Source organism: Dermochelys coriacea, chromosome 13 (assembly GCF_009764565.3).
Source record: "Dermochelys coriacea isolate rDerCor1 chromosome 13, rDerCor1.pri.v4, whole genome shotgun sequence".
NCBI classification, from domain to species: domain Eukaryota; kingdom Metazoa; phylum Chordata; order Testudines; family Dermochelyidae; genus Dermochelys; species Dermochelys coriacea.
In genome coordinates, this window is record NC_050080.1 from 40,572,916 (window position 1) to 40,585,343 (window position 12,428).

Genomic DNA, 12,428 nt, shown 5'->3' on the forward strand with positions numbered 1-12,428 from the left:
GTGCCACTGATTACCAGGCCAGCCATAGCATGCATAGGCCGCTATATTGTAAGGCTTCAAATGGTGCTTGAAAAAGTAGCCTTAGAATTAGAGGACTCGATTCGTGATCTAGGATCAGCAGTAGTAACATTAAATAAGGAGGTACAGCAGCTCAGAACGTATTCCCTCCAAAACGGGCTGGCCTTGGACTACCTTTTGGCATCCCAAGGGGGTGTTTGTGCCCTTGTCGGGTCCCGATGTTGTGTATATGTAAATGACAGCCGTTATGAGATTTATGATAAGGTGGTACAGGCTGAGGCCCATGCCCGAGCCGGAGCACAGGCTTCTTACACTGCCCCCAAGGGTGATTGGTTGCAAACCTTGTTTTCAGGCTGGGGTTTGTCATCTTGGCTTGGTGGTTTATTTAGTCTGTTGTTGAAAAGTTTTCTTCCTGTCTTAATCATACTGATGGTGTTATGTTGTGCAGTATCATGTGTCGGAGCCCTTGTAAAAAACATGGTAATGCATTCCCTTCAGGGCTACCACAAAGTGCTTATGCAAAGTCCCCTTATAAAAAGATAAGAGCCCAAGTGAGAAAACTCAGAGACAAGGCTGTTAAGATTCTCAAAGGAAGGAGTTGTTGGGAACACCGGGCATGGTCACTAGGTAACTCAAGGGGATGGAAGACCACGAGTGTCGATGACTCGCTCTAGGCCCAGATGTCCCCCCCTTCTTCCCTTTTCTGCCTGGAGATACTCACAGCCTTCAGGCTGAGAGATTTGTAACAGTGTATTGCAGGCACAGACTAGCTAGAGCAAGATTAGGTCAAGCAGGACAGGAATGTTAGATAGTGCTGAACAACCAACTCCATATATGGGGGAATAGATAAGAGGAAAAAGGGGAACTGGCCGGTATATCGGATTGGCTATATGGATACTTAGGACAGCTTGCTATTGGATAAGCAGGCTAAAGAAAGAATGTATAAAATATGTGTAACTGCTTGCACTGGTGTGCAGGATTTGAGATTGTTGTCTCCCTGTACCGCTTGAAGCTTCAAATAAACTTTTCTACTTCTCCACCCCGTTGTGATTATTGGGCGATGCACACCGGGCAACGAATCCAGCTGTTGCTTGCCTCGGGCATTTTGAGCCAGCAACAGTTCGACTCCCTCCAAAGCTTGTGCGGAGCCCGGCTGCTGAATCTCGGTTCTGCCCGGGGCTACTAGGACCGAAAACCACCAAGAGAATTGATTCAGTGGGCGTGAAACTGCCGAGGAACCCTAGGGTTAAATCCTCTTTCGCCAGCCCCCATCCAATGACTGCCTCGGGAGTTTCGAAGTGCCAGGGAGGGGGAGGGAGAGTGCAGGGGGAAGGAGAGAGAGGTGTGGCTGGATTGAGAGAAAGAAGAAGAAGAGTGTGTATGAGGAGAGATGGGGGGTGCATTTGGTGAGGTGGGGGGATGTAGGGTGGAGGAGGGAGGCGGGTTGGGGAACACAGAGATTGGGGAAAACTGTTATTTTACTCACTGATAACAATCAGCACAGTCGCTAACAGGGGGGCTGTTGCAGCCCCCCTGTGTCCGCTTTGTGTCTGTGTCGAAATGTAGAAGCCACACTCCACTGCGAAACATTAACAACGGTGCCTGCAGGGAGGGAGTTGCCCTTTTTCTCTCTCGCCAGCCCCCGAGACAGTCAGAGAGACGGGAGCTCTGACCTTTTCCTTTCAGCTACAGCCCCAAGAGACTTTGGCAGGGCGGCAGAGACCAAAGACATGCAATGATGCCTTGCCTGTGGCTGCTGGCTCCTCCCTCTGTGCTTGGTAACCCGCCAGCTGTGACACAGGTTAACTCCCGCCTCCACGGTGCAAATCACCGATTTTTATCAGGCGTTCAGGCCGCTGCAGCGAAATGTCACTAATTTACTTTCAACTCCCGCCAAACAGTGGGGAGTTATTCAAACGCAATGAGATTGGGGTACTCGGCCAATAAACCAGCTCCCCCCGCAGCATAAGTGCCAAAGAAGGATGTTGCTGTCTGTCTGTCTATCTGTCTGTCTATGGGTCGATTTTTCTCTGTTCGGCACTTATATATTCCTCCACCCCAAAGTGCTAGTTTCCCTGTAGACTATGAACTTTCCCCTCATGATCTCGGTAGAGTTTGTACGTGTGTTTGTTTGACTTTATTGGTGTTACGCTAATTTTGTTTCATGCTATTCCGTATAATGTCTAAAAAAGGTGAAGCCCTGGATTGGATCAAGCCGCTGAAGCCCAGAGCTAACTGGTGACCAGAGAGACCTGATCCAAGTTCTGTGATTGCGCCGCTTCTCCCTTCCCCTCCCAGACCCCGGTGCCCGCCTTCCCGATGCTCCGCACAGACCCTGCGCGGTTTTTGCTCAGCTCCCTGCCGGTCCGTGTCACTGTGTCGCTCGCCGCGCAGTAATAGGTCGCGGAGTCGCTCACTTCGCCGGACGCTTTCCACAGGTGGAAGGATTTGAGCTTTTTATCATGGGTGGCATCGAACCCTTTTCTGATCCCTTCATCCGAGTTCTCCCGTCCCAGGTCCCTCAGGAGGAGCCGGGGGTGCTGGCTGGGGAACTGCACGTACCAGAAGACGGCATACACTGCGGCATCATCATAGCTACAATTGAGGCGCAAACCTTCCCCCTCGGACACAGTCATGGGGCCTTGCGTCTGCATCACCGACACTCCAGTGGCCCCTTCTGGAGGGGAAAAAATAAATCCTCGTTGGCATGAAGGATATGACAGCTGAGATTTTTTCAAAGCCACCCAAGGGATTCTGGCGCACCGTGCGTAGATTCAAGTCAGGCGACTTTGAAAATGTTCAGACGCTCACTGAATGTAGGGGATTTAGGACCGTAAAAGGAAAGAGAGAGAGGGAAGGAGAGATTGAGCGAGAGAGGTGCTGCCATGGGAAGGATGCATAGATGGATGGATAGTGGAAAGAGATGTGGGGAGACAGAGAAAAGAGTGAGATTATTTTAGCTGAGAATTATTGTATATTTGAAGGACGAGATCGGGGGAGAGCCATTCAGAAATGAACTAGGAAATCCAACTCACTGAATACTAAAGTCATCGCAACCAGCGAGAACTGGATTGTTAACATCCTCTCGGGGTCCTCGTCTGCCGGGAGCTTTCTTGCTCCTCTCTGACCAGCCCCACGAGTTGTTCGATTTCTCCTTTTCTTGCAGCTGCAAACCAACGCTGGCTCTCCTGAGGGCCGGAGATTTAAAAGCAGGGAAGCCGTGTTTCCGCTGGAGCTGGGGTGGTGAGCGTCTCCCTCTGCCAATTTACCCCCTCCCCATTTCTGTTTGGTCGTAGCTGCCTTCAGGATTTCCTCGCCGCCTTTGCGAGGAGGCAGGTGTCCTCACGAATGAAAAGCCAGGGGGGTGAAATAGCTCCGTGTGTCATCATGTCTATACAGGGGACAGTCCAGCTGGTACCGCACTGCCCTCTTCCGTTCAACTCGGCGAACTACAGAGAGAGGGGAGCTGAAAATTTGTATGGACTGACTGTAATTAGGGTTTCTTTGTCGTTGCTATAAAACGGGCTAATATAATTAATTAGGAATAATATTTTTTTAAAAAAAATCCAGTTTCTTAAGGAATAAGGATTTACCCTCCTATAACATGGCTATTAAAATATTTTCTCTCTCTCTCTTTATTTTAATGGGTTTATCTTTCTTCTGTCCACCATCCTAGTATGGGAACATCTTCCACACCTTATTGATAGCAGCAGAAAAGTCCTTAGAGGACTTCAAAGCTCTTACCATCTTAAGTGTAACAGTTCTGCTGGGAGGGTTAGAGGTTTTGATTGTATTAATATACTTTTTGTTTGTTTCACGTTCATTTGTTTTAGGGATGCTAACGATTAATAATATAATAGCAGAAGAAGAATTTTGGTTGGGTGGGTGATGGGGCTGGATAGAAGAGGGTCACTCTTGTGTTATTCTATAAAGGCCCTTTTTGAGAGCCATAAACAGAATAAAGGGGTGAAACTGGGCCCTCGCTCACATACGTGTAGTAGCTCCAGAGTCACTCCGCTGCAGTAACAGACCTACTCTGGAATTACATACTGCAGATGGAACTACACTCTTGGGGCATGGGGGTAAAATTTTCAGCAGTGCCTTCATGACTTAAAGTCTAAGTACCATTTTCCAAAGATGGAAAGGCATCCTTATAAACTGGGAAAAACCTTGTTAGGGGATTGAGTTAAACCCTCATGCAAACTGATATGTGAACGTGCCCTTCAGGTAAGGTCGTTTTAAGAAAGGCTTAAGAGACCACACACCTAAAACAAAACCTAATAGAATCTGCCCAAGATGGGGGTGGGGTGAGTTCCACTGGGTATTGTAAACAGATGAGAGTTCAGTGGGAGTCATTTGCTATCGGACAAGAGGGACCAATTGTCCCAAGAACCTTGGCTTGCCTCCTCCAAGAGTTTTCCTAGGTCTATGTGCTCCATTTCTCACCCTCCCCAGTCGTTGCAGGATATAATATAATCACACCGAATGTTCTATATGATGACACAGCTCTCCCCACCCTGAATTTTTCTGAAATGATGCCTGGGGAGTGGGGAGGAAACACAGAGAAACTGAAAACAGACAAGAACAGAGAGGAGGGCGAAAGTCAAGTAGCAGCCTGTGTGCACCGCGGTTTCCCGGGAAAAGCCAGCGTTGGTTGAAGCGCGCTGTTAGCAGGAGAAGCTGTTTCCTTCTGTTTTATTCCTTCTGCTTTGAAAGCTGCAGGAATATGCACGTTCCTGGTCAATCAGTAAAAACACAGCAAATAAATATCGGTTACCAACCATGCAAATCCTTCACATAGGCAGGGGATTAGAGTAGATGGTCTCTGATAACCCTGAAGTGAGCTGTAGCTCACGAAAGCTTATGCTCAAATAAATTTTTTAGTCTCTAAGATGCCACAAGTATTCCTTTTCTTTTTTGCGAATACAGACTAACACGGCTGCTACTCTGAAATCTGATAACCCTGTAACTCTAATTTCTCCTCACAACAGGTGGGCCCACAGGGCCACAGACTTTGACTAGATGCTCTGGTCAAAACAGCATTTGGGAGCCTAAAGCCTCTCCAGGTGCCTCTCTAGATCTTTAGGTCCCTAAATACCTTTGTAAATTTGACCCTTTGGAGACTCTTTTTATTGGAAGACCATAGAAATTAGGCTTGTAATTATCTCGGTCGCTTTGGATACAGTCACGAATTTCTACATGCTACTGTTCAAAGCTGAGATTTCAAAAGGAGCCTAAGGGAGTTGGGCGCTTATTGCTCACTGGAGTTCCATGCGTCCATTCTCCTGGCCCCTTTGAAGATCCCAGCCCGCAATTTGATTATCTGTGTGAGCTTCCTTCTCTTCCTGCCCAGGACTCTCAGAGGAGTCCTCGGGGAGGTTTTTGTTCAGCTCTCCCTGCATTTCCTCTCGCTGTGCCTCTCACGGCGCAGTAATACACCCCCGAGTCCTCCACCGCCACCTTGGTGATGCGCAGCGGGGCGGACCGGCTGGAGGGGTCAATGGACAGTTCAAGCCGCTCCGACGTCTCCGCGGAGTTGTAGCCAGAGATCACAGCTCGAGGGGCAGCTCCGGGGCGCTGATAGTACCAAAAAATTCTCTCGTAGCCAGCGACACTGTGGTTACAGGGGAGGTCAGCCCTGCCCCCCGCCAGGAAAGACAGCGCAGCCGGCTGAGAAACCTTCCCGTCCACCGCTCCGCCTGGGAATAAAATAAAACCAGAGCATGAAAAATCCCCCAGACACAGACAGGGAAACTATCAACAGCAGCTTGAAGTGTTGTCGAGAAGGACACCTGGACATCAGCGAAAATTAATAAATACAGGGGGGAATAATGCCCAGAAATGCCACGTGGGAATCTGACTCACTCGAAACAAGGAGCAGCACGAGCGTGGAGACCAGGGTTTTAAGCATCCTCTCAATGAAGATTCGGTGTCTCTGCGCTTCTGCACGGACCGGGTCCGTTTTCTCTCCACTCGGGCACCCCCCGCCCCCCAGCAATGTCAGAAAAAACGAATTAGGCCCTTTCCTCGCAGAGGGAAGCCGACCTCTGTCTTCTGAGGGCTGAAGGAATCCGGGAACGCGGCTTCCGCTCCGAATTAAATTGTGACTCTCGGCGTCAAGCATCAAATCTCTCCGAGCTTGGCTGGTAGCTGCCTTTCCGCTGAGCTGCTAGAAAGTCTCGCAGGGTCCGGAAAGGGGCCTTGGGGGGCGGGGGGATGGGGAGAGAACTAGATGTCCAGAAACACCAGGGAGCGCGCTCGTTTCTGGAGCTTTCCCGTCGGAGCAGAAAACTTTGTTCCGACTTTCATAGAGGAGTCGCGGTTTCTGAAGGAAGGAGGGGGGGGGAGGGGCTAGGTTAGTTTTGTTTGTTTATGGTTGCTATTGAAAAGCGGATGATTTTACAGCTTTGAAGCCAGAGATATTTTGCATTCGGCTCCCTTAAGGGAACATGTTTTATCGCTGGAAATGTTTAGTAATGAATTTTCCTTTAGAAAGTATCCCATAGGAAGAAAAGGGGAAAAAATGAACTTGTGTCTCGGATTTGTTACAGTCACCGCAAAGAACATATGTGGAGTGACTCCAGATTTACGCTGATCTTCACACAGCTGTCCCAGGATCTGCAGACCTGAGTTCCAATCCCTGGGTACTTATGATATGGCCCCTTTGATTCCGCTGGAGCTCTGCCCATTTATAACAACTGAGGATCCGTCCCTTACTCTGCAATGGAGTTGTGCTGTTTTACACCATCTGAGGATCCGTCCCTGCATCTCCTCCCATAAACTGCCTGTCAGAGCCTAAGGGTTTTTGCCCTGAGCCCAGCTCTGCCTGTGTCACTGTGCTCTCACCGCACAGAGGTAGCTGCCTGAGTCCCCCAGCTGGGAGTCGGTGATGTGCAGAGAGCTGCGTTTCCCACTTTCCAGGCTCTCGCCTTTGAACCGTCCCACAGTGACATTGTCATTAGAGCTCGCGGTCAGCAGGTGGGTGGGCCCTTGCCCAGGGCGCTCCTGATACCACTGGAAGGCTTGGTAAGCGCTGGTGAAAGAGCAGGACATGGTGGAGACCTTCCCTTCCCCTGTAACCAGCCACTCGGGGCTCTGAACCACTTGGGCTTCGCAGCAGGAGACTGGAGGGAAACAAAATAATAGCAGTTAACATGAAGGTTATAACAGTGTTATATTGCCTGTTTACCTATGGAAATGGTTCTCAAACTTTTGTGCTGGTGACCCCTTTCACATAGCAAGCCTCTGAGTGCGACCCCCCTTATAAATTAAAAACACTTTTTTGTATATTTAACACCATTATAAATGTTGGAGGCAAAGTGGAGTTTGGGATGAAGGCCGACAGCTCGTTACCCCCCCCCCACTCATAATAACCTCTCTATCCCCTGAGAGGTCCTGAACCCCAGTTTGAGAACCCCTGCTATATGACTATATCCCTCTTTCTTTCTTCAGCCTCCATCCATCATTCTGTTTTTCCTCCCCTATATCTGCCTTTTTCTACATTTGTAGAGATTCAAAATACAGATCTTTCCATCAACATCTATTTACTTTTCTCTGTTCACTCTCCGAATCTTAAAAAAACAGGACGAGAAATGCTAACAAAGAACTCCAAAGGATTTTACTGTTCAGATAGATCAGAGGCTGAGATATGGCCCATTGGCAGACCTCTCTCTCCTTACAGGTGCAATAGCCCTTAGATAGATAGATTAGATAGATCCCTACAGGCAGGGGAATGAAGAAGAGCTAGGAGATCTTCCCTCGCACTGACTTCTAAGAATCTGCATCTTTTTACCCTTTAGAACGAGAAAATATTTGTTTCACTCACCGAGAAAAGCAAAGGTGAGGAGAAGGCTCCACAGAGCAGCTCCACGCTCTGAGGCCATGGTGAGCTCCGTTTCTTCTCTCCCTCGCAGATGCAGATACCGAAGCAGAATCAATCCGAGGAGGGTCTGCAGGAGCCCAGTGGAAACGAGAAGTCTCCCTCCCCTCAGGTGTCAGCCTTCGCAAGGGGAAGGATTCTCCGCCTATAGAGGCTGCTGTTTCGTCGTGTGCCCCGGGGAGGAACAGCGGCTCTGTGGACTGGGCTGGGCACGGTACACTGGGGACAGCCCCAGACTTCAGGCTGTGGGAATCAACCCGGGTTTGCAGGGGAGGATTGTAAGCACTCTAGGGCCATCTGCTGCCCTGGTATAGAGAGGGGGTGGGAAGAAATTCTTGGCTTCAGGGGAATCCTAGGTAGGAGATCATGGGAATGATACAGATCCATCCATACACAGCTTCACTACCCATTTACTCCAATGGATCTATGCCAATTTACAAGAGCTGAGGATCTGTCCCCTTGAAAACTCAGAAAATTGGTAAGTAAAATCCCCTGGCAAGCAAATCTATGGGGGGAAAGAATTTAGGAGAGTTTGCAGTTTTTTAGAGAGATATTATTAAGGGCACAAGAGCAAACTTTCCCAAGGTATAGGAAGGTTAGGAATTATGGTAAGAGGCCACTCTTGCTCAACCAGGAGGTTTTCAATGACCTGAAACTCAAAAAGAGTCAGGCAAAAAGTAGAAACTGGGTTAAATTACAAATTAAAAAACACCACAAGCATGTAGGGACTAAATTAGAAAGGCCAAGGCACAAAATGAGAATAAACTTGGTAGGGTCATAAAGAGTAACAAAGTATTTTACAAATATATAAGAAGCAAGACCAAGGACAAAGGGTAGGCCCATTACTCAGTAAGGAGAGATAGACAAGAATAACAGAAAATGCAGCAATAGCTGAAGTGTTAAATGCTTTTCAGTTCCCCCCCCCCACACCCCAAAAGTTAAGTGATTGGGCAGTTAACATAGTGAGCATCAGTGTAAATGGGGCAGGATCTGAGGTTAAAATAGGAAAAGAACAAATTAAGAATTACTTAGACAAGTTAAATGTCTTCAAGTCGGCAAGGCCAGATGAAATACATTCTAGAATACTTAAGGAACTGGCTGAAGAGATCTGAGCCATCAGTGATTATTTTTGAGAACTTGTGGAGGATGGGAGAGATACCAGAGGACTGGAGATGGGCAAATATAGTGCCCATCTATAAAAAGTGGAATAAGGGCAACCTGGGAATTATAAACCAGTCATCTTAACTTCAGTATCTGCAAAGATAATGGAACAAATGATCAAACAAGCAATTTGTAGGCATCTGGAGAAAATAAAGCAATAAGTAGCAATCAGCATGGACTTGTCGATAACAAATCATGTCAAACCAAAGTAGTATCCTTCTTTGATAGGAGAACAAGCCTTGTGTGTGGGGGAGAAGCAGAAGATGTGATATGTATCAACTGTAGTAAGACTTCTGATACTGTCTCACATAACGTTCTCATAAATAAACCAGAGACATATCACCTAGACAAACCTATTATAAGGCAGGTGCACAACTGGCTGGAAAACTGTACTCATACAATAGATATCAACGGTTCACAGTTGAGTTACAAGGGCATATTGAATGGGGACCCGCAGGGATCTGTCCCGTGTCTCGTTCTATTAAATATCTTCATAGATGGTTTGGATATTGGCGCAGAGATTACACTTGTAAAGTCTGAAAAGGATACCAAACTGGGAGTGGTTGCAAGCATTTTGGAGGACAGAATTAGAATTCAGAATGATTTTGACAAACTGGAGAAATGGTCAGCGTTAGTAGGATGAAATTCTATAAGAATAAATACAAAATACTCCACTTATGAATCAATTGCACAAACACAAAATGGGAAATGACTGCCTAGACAGGAGTACTGTAGAAAAAGATCTGGGAGTTATAGTAGCTTACAAACTAAATATTAGTCAGCAAGATAATATGGTTGCAGAAAAAGTGAATATCATTCTCAAAAAGAAAAGGAGTACCCGTGGCATTCTGGGATGTGTTATCTGGAGTGTTTTAGATACAAGAAGTATTTCTTCTACTCCACTCAGCACTGATAAGGCCTCCACTGGAGTATTGTGAACAGTTCTGGGCACGACACTTCAGGAAAAATGTGAACAAAATCCAGGGGGCAGCAGCAAAAATTATTAAAGTTCTAGAACACATGATCCATAAGGAAAGACAGAAAAAACTGTGTATGTTTCATCTGGAGAAGAGAAGGAGGGGAGACATGATAACAGTCTTCAAATAGGTAAAAGGTTGTTATAAAGAGGAAGGTGATAAGCAGTGAGAACAGGACAAGAAGTAATGAGCTTAAATTCTAGCAAGGAAGATTTAGTTTAGACATTAGGAAAAGCTTCCTGTCAGGGTGGTTAAGCATTGTAACAAATTGTCTAGGTAGGTTGTTGGAATCTTCATCATTGGAGGTTTTTAAAAACAGGTAAAACAAACACCTGTCAGAGATGGTCTAGACAATACTTAAGCCTACTTCAGTGAAGGAGACCGGATAATACAACCATTTAGTGTCCCTTCCAGTTCTACATTTCTGTTATTCTGTGATTGACTGCAATGGAATTGTGCTGCTTTACACCATCTGGAGATTTGTCCCTCCATCTCCTCCACTAAGCTGCCGGTCAGAGGCTGAGGGTTTTTGCCCTGAGCCCAGCTCTGCCTGCATCACTGTGCATCCACCGCACAGAGGTAGCTGCCTGAGTCCCCCAGATGGGAATCGGTGATGTGCAGAGAGCTGCGTTTCCCACTTTCCAGGCGCTCGCCTATGAACCGCCCCAAAGTGACATTGTCATTAGAGCTCGCGGTCAGCAGGTGGGTCGGCCCTTGCCCAGGCAGCTGCTGGTACCACTGGAAGGCTTGATAAGCGCTGGTGAAAGAGCAGGACATGGTGGAGACCTCCCCTTCCCCTGTAACCAGCGACTCGGGGCTCTGAACCACTTGGGCTTTGCAGCAGGAGACTGGAGGGAAACAATATAACAGCAGTTATCATGAGGAATATAAGATTGTGTTGCATTTCCTGTTTATCTATGCCTCTATCTATCCAGCCTTCTCTCTGCAGCCTCCATCCATCCATTATTTTATTGTTCCATCCATCCATACTGCATGTCTATATATTGATACAGATATAAATAGACCTTTCCATCAACATCCATTTCTTTCTTTCTGTACTCTCCCCTAATCCTTGTAAAGCAGGACAAGAAATGCTAACAAAGAACTCCAAAGCAATATTACTGTTCAAATAGATCAGAGGTTGAGATATGTCCCATTGGAAGACCTCTCTCTTTTTACAGGTGCAGTAGCTCTTAGATAGATAGAGAGATAAGAGATCTTGCCCTTCACTGACTTCCAAGAGTTTGCATCTTTTTACCCTTTAGAACGAGAAAATATATGTTTCACTCACCGAGAAAAGCAAAGGTGAGGAGAAGGCTCCACAGAGCAGCTCCACGCTCTGAGGCCATGGTGAGCTCCGTTTCTTCTCTCCCTCGCAGATGCAGATACCGAAGCAGAATCAATCCGAGGAGGGTCTGCAGGAGCCCAGTGGAAACGAGAAGTCTCCCTCCCCTCAGGTGTCAGCCTTCGCAAGGGGAAGGATTCTCCGCCTATAGAGGCTGCTGTTTCGTCGTGTGCCCCGGGGAGGAACAGCGGCTCTGTGGACCGGGCGGGGCTGGGCCCACTGGGGACCGCCCAGACCTCGGGCCGTGGGAATCAGCCCGGGTTGCGGGGGAGGCGTGAGAGCACTCTAGCGCCATCTGCTGCCCGGTTAGAGAAGGGCGGGTGCGGGGAAAGTCTTGGCTTCGGGGAATCCCAGGTAGAAGATGGTAGGAATGATACAGAACCACGCACCACTTCACCCCTTTACTCCAATGGAGTTACTGCTGATTTACATCCCCTGAGGACCTGCCCCATTAGCTGCAATCGAGAGCGTCTGATTAACATCAGATGAGGATCTGGCCCAGAGATGTAAATGAAGATATTGCTGATTTGCTCCAGCGGGGGTCTGATTCAGTGACTCTGATTCATGTGATTGCAGAGCCATTGGCCATTATCTTTGAAAACTCATGGCAATTGGGCAAGATCCTAGATGACTGGAAAAAGGCTAATGTAGTGCCCATCTTTTAAAAAGGGAAGAAGGAGGATCCCGGGAACTACAAGCCAGTCAGCCTCACCTCAGTCCCTGGAAAAATCATGAAGCAGGTCCTCAAGAAATCAATTCTGAAGCACTTCGAGGACAGGAAAGTGATCATGAACAGTCAGCACGGCTTCACCAAAGGCAAGTCATGCCTGACTAACCTAATTGTCTTCTATGATGAGATAACTGGCTCTGTGGATGAGGGGAAAGCAGTGGACGTGTTATTCCTTGACTTTAGCAAAGCTTTTGATATGGTCTTTCACAGTATTCTTGCCAGCAAGTTAAAGAAGTATGGGCTGGATGAATGGACTATAAGGTGGTGTGACAAAGTTCCAAGCCTGTATTGGTGGGTCCTGTGCTTTTGGGCAGATTC

General features: G+C 47.5%; 3 gene segments (V, D, J or C); all 3 read right to left on the reverse strand.

The window, feature by feature from the left end:
- Positions 1–1,141: 1,141 nt before the first annotated feature.
- On the reverse strand, positions 1,142–3,453 carry LOC119841711. The segment is given in 2 exon segments: positions 1,142–2,695; positions 3,054–3,453. Coding segments are annotated over 2 exon segments (492 nt in total).
- Positions 3,454–5,006: 1,553 nt separating this feature from the next.
- LOC119841712 lies at positions 5,007–6,203 on the reverse strand. The segment is given in 2 exon segments: positions 5,007–5,717; positions 5,884–6,203. Coding segments are annotated over 2 exon segments (600 nt in total).
- Positions 6,204–6,394: 191 nt separating this feature from the next.
- LOC122456474 lies at positions 6,395–8,238 on the reverse strand. The segment is given in 2 exon segments: positions 6,395–7,142; positions 7,844–8,238. Coding segments are annotated over 2 exon segments (351 nt in total).
- Positions 8,239–12,428: the final 4,190 nt, after the last annotated feature.